An 8,217-nucleotide genomic window follows, 5' to 3' on the forward strand; every position below is an offset into this window, starting at 1 on the left:
TTAGCTGTCCTAAAGCGTAGGTGTTTACTCCTGGGAACGCATGCTTCAAATTCATGGCGGTAGGAATATATCCAGAAGCCTCCCGAGTGCCTCGCCGCTGACCTGAGACCACCAGTGAGGAAAGAGTTACTGATGCTCAGTGTCTCCTACTTGTGCTGTAAAGGACATATAATTAATTAATTTTGCCAGCAGAATTGGGGGATTGATTCCATCTAAGTTTGCCCCACAGACACCCTCCCCCCACACACACACCCCCCACACCCCGTTATGGAGTAAGAAAAATAAGAAAAGTTGTCCCTGTTTGTAGAAAAGCCACTAGCAAGGAATTTTCTTAGGTGGAACATCATGCATGCAGAAACTTGTTCTTTTGATCTATTTGTTTGAGATAATGAATCTGTAATAGGAATTGGGCGTTGGTTTTTCTTCTGTGGTAACGTACCAACACTGGGCACTGCCTTAAGGGAAGAATAAAACAGAAACTTTTACTACCAGCAGATATCATACAATAGCTGGTGATACTAGCCTGTAGTTAATTCAGCATTCTAGTATTTACTGCTCCTTTTATAGGCATAGTTTAATCTCGGGTTAGTTTACTTATACAGCTGACGTATGTGAAGTATGACTTGCATCAAGTTACACATGTTGAAGTGTGCATGTACCGTAAAGTGATCCATAAGCAGGTTTTTTTTTTTGTTGTGTTGCAGGCAATAAAGTGGAACTGAAATGAACTTTGATTTTTCTTTGTGCTACAGCAGGAAATTACAGTCGTGTGTCATGCTGACGAAATATTTTTTTTTTCCCTTTTCTTTTTTAATCTTCTACATCAAGCCATTCTGCTGACTTCTGGCTGCTAGCTTTAAAACGCAGCGTGCACGCGGGGGGTAAACGGAAGGTAATACTGAAGTTATACAGACTTAAAGAAGGTAAGAGTCTATAGTTCTGCTCTTATGATGCCTAACTTTTTGCTCTGGCTTTTCTATAAAGGCAAATAACTGTCAAGTCAAAAGAGACTTGTTTTAATAAGTCCTAAACAAAATACTGTTGTATGTGATCATGTCAAAAGCTGTAATATTATTTACCTGGTGAAGAGTCTAATGAAACCAGTGGAAACTGCTGTCTCTGTTATAGGTATGGGATTGAAATACAAAAGCAGACAATAAATCCCTAAAATAACTCAAGTGCTTAGTATGAGATTTAAAGTGTATGTTCCACCAAACCAAATTCTCAGCTAATTTATAATTTCCCAACCTAATCATGCCATTTGCTGCCTAGTTTGTACTGGGAAATGTAAAAGAAGTAATTTGTCAGCTTGTATTCACAGAAATTTGTGCCTTTCTTGTTTTGTGTTTTATTTCCCAGGCTCTGAACCATGGACAGCCTCTGTGCAGCAAATACCACTTTTGCACTTGACCTTTTAAGAAAGCTGTGTGAGAGCAAGAGCAGCCAGAATGTATTCTTTTCTCCTTTTAGTATTTCTTCTGCTTTGTCTATGATCTTGCAGGGTGCAAGAGGTAACACCAAAGCCCAGATAGGAAAGGTATGTCCAAATAAACCTCGTGTATTGAATGTGATGAGACCATATGAACAACAGGTCTGTATTACAGACTGTGACCTGCACTTAGGATAAACTGCTAGTCCTTCTGGTGTTGGGAAGCAGACATCTTCCTTTGGTATGTGTGTAAGCTGTACCTGGTTTTGTGGTTGGTTTGTTTTGGTTTGGTTTGGTTTTTGTAATAGCGGGAGCTTCCTTCAGTGTGGAATTAAGAGGTTCCTTTTTTGGTTTTGTGTCATTTTAGTTGTTTTTTTTTGTTTGCTTGTTTTGTTTTTGAGACAGCTCTTCCTTTGGGATATCATTAAGATGTACTTGGTTTGGTTTTTTTAAGGTTTGATGATTCTCTGTCTACGTAAAATATTGTCTTCTACTGTTTTCTTTTGGCTTAATATCAGACTATACATGTTTTGAAAATGTAGCCAGCAAATTAAGAGTCCACCCTGTTTGTCAGAATGGCAGCTGCATTTAGTTGGTTTAGTTTTTTTCTTTTTAAACTTGCTCAGGTGGCAAATACCACTCGGCACATTTTTTACATATACAGCTGACAGTAATAAATGCATAATCAGTAATTTTTGTTATGATGTGTGCCTGTTTTGCACAGTGGAAGAGGAGTATAAACACATATTTTGTTTTCATTTAAATCTATAAAAGTTTCTCAAAAAAATATATTACTGCCGTACTTGGACATTCAAAAACTGTCTGGACATAGTCCTGGGCTACCAGCTGTAGGTGGCCCTGCTTGAGCACAGGGGTTGTACCAGAGGACCTGCAGAGGTCCCTTCCAATCTCAACCATTCTGTGATTCTTAAGTGCTTGGCTTGAGTGAGGGAAGCTCAACACTGCTGACTCTTGTCCCTCATTTATCACTTGTACCACATCTGGCTGGGTGCATCATATGTGACTTGCACGATAACCTCCAGATGGGAGGTGGGATGAAAAAATCTTTTGACTTCAAGTCACGTTTTTTACACTCAAAAGTCATTAGAAAAAAAAAAACCAAAGCTGAAGCAAGTGTGTTTAGGGAAGGCATAGACTCTGCTGATCATGTTTGTGTTTTCACAGGTGCTTTCTCTGAGGAAAGCTGAGGATGCTTCCAATGAGTATCAATCTCTTCTCTCTGAAATTAATGATCCAAACACCAAATATATACTGAGAACTGCTAACCGACTTTATGGAGAAAAGACATTTGAGTTTCTGTCAGTAAGTAACAGGAAATTTGTGGTGTTTTTTAGTGTAATGTACTTGCTACATATTTCCTTTGGAGGTCAAAGGCAGGCTTTGGGGTTTACTTTCCAGATTCTCTAGGCTGAAACCTACTAATGCAGTAGATTATGGCAGAGTCCAGTATCTAAACTTGGTGGAGGAGCTCCTTTTAGACAACCTGTGATCTGAAGGCACAGCTGGTGCAAAGCACAGTAAAATCCATCAGACTCTTCAGGGTTTCATGATCCATTCATATTTTTGGATGTGGGACAAGTGGTTGTGACATATCTCTGTTCCTCTTGATTGTGTGTAACTATGATGGAAAAGCATTTTTTTTGCTCTTCATCATAGGCAGTATTTTCTAGTTTTTCTGTTATGTAAGTCATCCAGAGATCATACTGAGAGGAGTACATGGCTTTTAAGATTTTCCATATTAGGTTAATGGGTATTAACTTACATGTGTTCTTTTAGGTGCTTCCCTACAAGCAGGATGGTGAAAGGCTCTATCCCCTCCTGCCCCTTAAGTGATTTACAGCGATTCTTTTTAGGAAGAATGCTTGTCTAATAGTTAAAATTGTATGGATTGTACTCTAAAAGTTTGCTTCTGTATAATAAAGATCTAACTAAATCAGAGAGAAGGTATATTTTTTTTTCCTCTCTTAAGAAAAATCAGTTTACCTTCTGAACTGTGTTTTTTTATTAGTCTGGGAGGTTTAACAATAACATTCAAGTAGAGAGAAGCTTAAAAAAAAAAACTCCAAAAACTGGCCACATCATTTCTCAATTAAATTATGTAGAACTTTGTAGCAATGTAGATAAGCAGTTTGACTTAATAACATACACAGGACAAATCCTAGTTTAAATAAATAATATAAAACCTAATAGGGGTGTGTCAGACAAAACTTCAGTGGCTTTCTATGAAACCGGAGGGAGGGAAGTGGGCAGATGGTCTTGGTGTATTTAAGAATCATCTGTGGCTGAATGAGAGTGAAGGAGATTGCTGAAAAGCTGTTCTGAATGTCTGTGTTAGTCGTTTATAGAGTCAACTCAGAAACTCTACCATGCTGGCCTAGAACCGACTGACTTCATCCATGCTTGGGAGGATTCCAGAAAACAAATAAATGGCTGGGTAAAGGAAAGGACTGAAGGTGAGTGTTTTGTAAAATGCCCTGTTGTTTTCCGTGGCATCCAGGGCTTGGGTAAACAGCTATTTCAAGATACAATATTGTGATTTAGGAAAAAACCCCAGACTTTGAACTCTTGCTCTGTTCAGTACATAATTCTCTTATTGTGTATTAATTACAGAGTAGATACTATGCTAGATAATAATGAGATACATGTTAAGCTGTTAAATGTTTTCTTTTTTTTTTCTATGTATCATAAAGGTAAAATTCAGAACATGTTGGCACAGGGGATTCTTGATTCACAGACCAGACTTGTATTGGTGAATGCCATTTATTTCAAAGGCAGCTGGGAAAAGCAGTTCAACAAAGAGAAAACAGCAGAAATGCCATTTCAAATTAACAAGGTTAGATGTGCTAAAATGCTGACAATGCATTGTTACTCTGAAGTACTCTGAAATGAATACCTTGACCTCTGAAGAAAAAAGTTATTCAAGCAGGGTTACCTTGGGTTGGCTGTTTGAAACTTCAAATATCCTGTCCCTTTAATATGAATGCTCTTTGTTTAATTTCTGTTATGTTTCACATATAACAAGTATTTCTTAAATTCCATCTTTTCTTTTTTCCTTTTACCCTTTGGTTTGAGAGGTAGCCCTCTTACATAGTTACAAAACCTAGAACTGAAACTTGAGTGAAGCTGCCCTGCTGTGGTGAGCTCATGACCTAGATCTGAATGTTCCTGGAGTAAGGCACAGCCTAGCTCTGAGATTTCCTTTTGCTTTGTAAATACAGAGTATATCTTATGTTATTTTTTAAAATATTGGAGTCTTTGGGATCCAGGTAACTACTGGAGAAAGTTTTAAGATGTAAGGTTGGAGAATGCTGCTTAGGCTCACTCAAACACCTCGGTTTTAGATACACTAGCTGCAACTCTCTTTCCTTGTGCAACTAAATGGCTTTCATCCTACTCCTAACGAGCTGCTGATGAGCTGCAGAAGTGAGTAGGCTGAAATGAGCACCTGGAAACCCCAGAGGTAACCTCATGTTTACAATCTGTCCAGTAGCAAAGAGTTGCTTCAACATCCCAAGAGTTTTTCCAGTATCCTGTGACATTTCTGTGACTCTTGCACTTATGACTCACTGGATGGTTTTTACATGCTGTGTGGCCTTGTGTCTTTATCACAGATGTTTCCACATTAGTAATTAAAAATGGAATCTCAGGGAACTTCTCACTTCCTGCTTTACAGAAGATAGTGGTGGGGGCTGTACTCTGTGGGGTGTTTGGTTCTCTTTAGACAAATCCTAAAATGCCCTGAGTAACTGGATGCCTGCTTTGAATTTTGAGACCAGCATACTAGCTCAGTACTAACTGTCAGTATCTCTTAATTTTTAGAAAGAGACCAAACTTGTGCAGATGATGATGATGAAGGATAGTTTTAACATGACCTATATTGGGGACTTCCAGACCAAAATCCTTGAGCTGCCCTATGTCGGTAATGAGCTCAGCATGTTCATCCTGCTCCCTGATGCAATTGAAGATGGATCCACTGGTTTGGAACATGTAAGTTGTGGAGCTAAGTGCACAGACAGTCTGCATCCTTCCAGGGAAGAAAGTCTGGTATTGCATATAGCTCTGGAATTGAACTGCAAGTCTGTTATGTCACTGGCACTCAGCACAAGCCGAAATGTCCCACGCCTCCCTGCCCTCAAAGTGATTGTCAGGCTTTGTATCACTGATCAAGCTCTGTGATCCCCTTAGCCGGAGGCTCAGGAAGACCACCTGACCCTTCTCAGGAGCAGAGGTTAGCAGTGGTTATGGTGAGCATCCTGTGTGGTGAGAGGGGACTTGGGGAAGCTTTTAAGGAAGTCCTGCAGCTTCTCCTATAGATCTTTAGTTTTGAACAGCTGACATTGTCTCTGGTCCACCACCTGGAAGCAGGCTCACAGGAAAGTGCAGGATCTCTTCTGTTGAGGAGGTGCAAGTTTTGGCTTTTTCATGCTCTGGACAAGGACCTTATTAATAGGTCATTGTGTCTGCAGAGGGCCTTGTAAGCAGACTTCTTTGTCAGCCTGTCAACCTGAAGGAGGATCCTTCGGTTAAGAGACAGAAGAACTGGGTTGAGTTTCTTTGGGACTTTGTCATCAGTTCTGTACCTTTGCTTCACATATGTAAAAATCTAAAAGCAACCCCAATCTAACAGGTTTTATAAAAGTAAGCTTTTTACATGGAAGAGACTAAGTGTTATTGTTTCTACCAAAAAGCATATGGGATTGATCTCAGTGGGGACCACAGTCTCTAGTGAGAAGTGTAACTTGCACTTTTGGCTTGAGACACTCTAAACCCTGGAAAAAAGATGCATGTTAAGGCACTGCATAACCATACACAGTAATCCTTACTTCGGCCTGTGTAAAACTCTCATTTTAATGATGTAAATTTGGGTTTTTTCTTTAGCTGGAAAGAGAACTTACTTATGAGAAGCTGACAGATTGGATCAATCCTGAAATGATGGACTGTACAGAGGTGAGGGTGTCTTTACCCAGATTTAAACTGGAAGAAGATTATGCTCTGAAACCCCTTCTGAGAAGCATGGGAATGCCTGATGCCTTTGACTTAGGGAAGGCAGACTTCTCGGGAATGTCGGCTGGCAATGAGCTGGTGCTCTCTGAAGTGGTCCACAAGTCCTTTGTGGAAGTCAATGAAGAAGGCACCGAAGCAGCAGCTGCCACAGCAGGAGTGATGCTGCTGCGCTGTGCAATGATCGTTCCCGAGTTCACTGCAGATCATCCCTTCCTCTTCTTCATCCGGCACAACAGAACTTCCACCATTTTGTTCTGTGGCAGGTTTTGCTCTCCCTAAATCTCTTGGCAGAAGAGCCATGGCTATGCAGTAACTTTGTTTCTTTAGGGGCTATTTTTTTTTTTTTTTTTTTTTTTTTCCCTTCACTAACTGTCTCTTCCAGCTGTGCCTGAATCTACTCCTGTGGTCTTTACCTCAGGCTTGGATGAAATAACATTGCTACTCAGACATACCTGGTAACTGCCATTTAAAACAATTTTTGCACCTGGGTGTAGAGGTCTCCAACTTGCTCCTTACAGGAGATGTGTCCCACATGCTTAGTGAAGGCTTCATCTCTCCTTGCAGTTCCCATTGCAGCTTTACTTTTTGTGGCCACCAGTTGGGCAGTGTCATTTCACAGAAAAGGAAGTTAATTTTATTTCCAAGGAGGCTGGAGCACATCTTTAGCTCCCCTCTGCTTTTTCCTCCCATCCACAATCTGTCTTTCCCCCGCCCTGTCCACCTAGACTCATCCATTCAATGTCTTGATATATTGCCTAGAGGTGGATGGAGTCTCTGGCAGCCTGCTGCAAGTGTTGCTAAGCCTCCTGACTAGACAGGTTTTTCTGTGGGTAATAACTGAACAAGCACTTAGACAAGAATGGGAATAAAAACATGTCTTTGCACCAGATGTCCTTAAAGGGTATTCATGGGGTGAGAGGCATTGTTTTATCACCACAGGACACCAGGGTTTACTACTTATAATATAGCTCCAGTTCTTTAACAAAGAGTGTAATAAAAAAGCATGTGGTGCCTATGACAAAGCTTTAATTGTTTACTACTGTTACATATTGTTTCCTGTGCATAGTTTTATCCACGGTTGAGTTCTACTGAGTAATACCAAAGACATAGCTGAAATAGCTTTCCTAATACAGTGATTTCTTTGCTGTTTCTTTTCCTGAAATAAAAGAACTGTTAAGTGCTGTGGGACTGTGTTTCTTTTTTCTTCTACTGTAACTTATGCATTAAAAAAGAAATAATCTGTAATATGAAGAAGAATAATTATTTCTTGATGAAATACAACCAGCATTTCCAGGGTTTGGAATTCACTTTTAAACGCGGGATTTTCTGAATCCTGGGGACTTACTTGTGTTGCCGTGGAGTTTGGGACTGCCCTCACAAGGACTGCAGCGGTGGGGTCCTGAGGTAGGTGTTTGTTTCTGGGCAGCCCAGCTGTACTACCTCTTCTGGAGCTGTGCACAGTTCCACGGCTCCATGATCATCGGCCAAACGATGCTCGATTGCCCACGGTTAAGCTGCCTTTAACTGCAGTTTACCTGGGCCGGGCAGGGCGTGGCGGGTGTGTTCCTGGCGGACGGATCGAGGGCTAATGGAGGGGGAAAAAAAACCCAAAACATCGAGTTAAACCAAAGGGACCCTTCCGTGCTGTTACATTCTTTACGCTCTTAACGTAAAGACCGGTCTGACTCCGAAGTTGAGCGTAAACAGAGCAACGCAGTGCGGAGACAGACGGGCAGCCCCGGTGCGCCCGTCCCGCGGGGAAG

At 40.9% G+C, this 8,217-nt stretch overlaps 1 protein-coding gene across 1 annotated transcript; it reads left to right on the plus strand.

The window, feature by feature from the left end:
- The first annotated feature begins 1,369 nt into the window (after positions 1-1,369).
- On the plus strand, positions 1,370-6,733 carry LOC103778478 (serpin B6-like). The gene is made up of 6 exons (XM_008946067.1): positions 1,370-1,537; positions 2,615-2,752; positions 3,786-3,903; positions 4,141-4,283; positions 5,270-5,437; positions 6,329-6,733. Exons 1-6 carry the CDS (start codon positions 1,370-1,372, stop codon positions 6,731-6,733), a joined length of 1,140 nt encoding a protein of 379 aa, XP_008944315.1.
- Positions 6,734-8,217: the final 1,484 nt, after the last annotated feature.

This window comes from Merops nubicus, unplaced genomic scaffold (genome assembly GCF_000691845.1).
Source record: "Merops nubicus isolate BGI_N331 unplaced genomic scaffold, ASM69184v1 scaffold19588, whole genome shotgun sequence".
Lineage (NCBI taxonomy): Eukaryota > Metazoa > Chordata > Aves > Coraciiformes > Meropidae > Merops > Merops nubicus.

Bases quoted from the DNA above. Each gene is read 5' to 3' on its own strand.
- LOC103778478 (XM_008946067.1), top strand. From the start codon at position 1,370: ATGGACAGCCTCTGTGCAGCAAATACCACTTTTGCACTTGACCTTTTA. The intron at 2,753-3,785 runs GTAAGTAACAGG...TGTCTGTGTTAG, and splicing joins AGACATTTGAGTTTCTGTCA to TCGTTTATAGAGTCAACTCA. The intron at 3,904-4,140 runs GTGAGTGTTTTG...TGTATCATAAAG, and splicing joins GGTAAAGGAAAGGACTGAAG to GTAAAATTCAGAACATGTTG.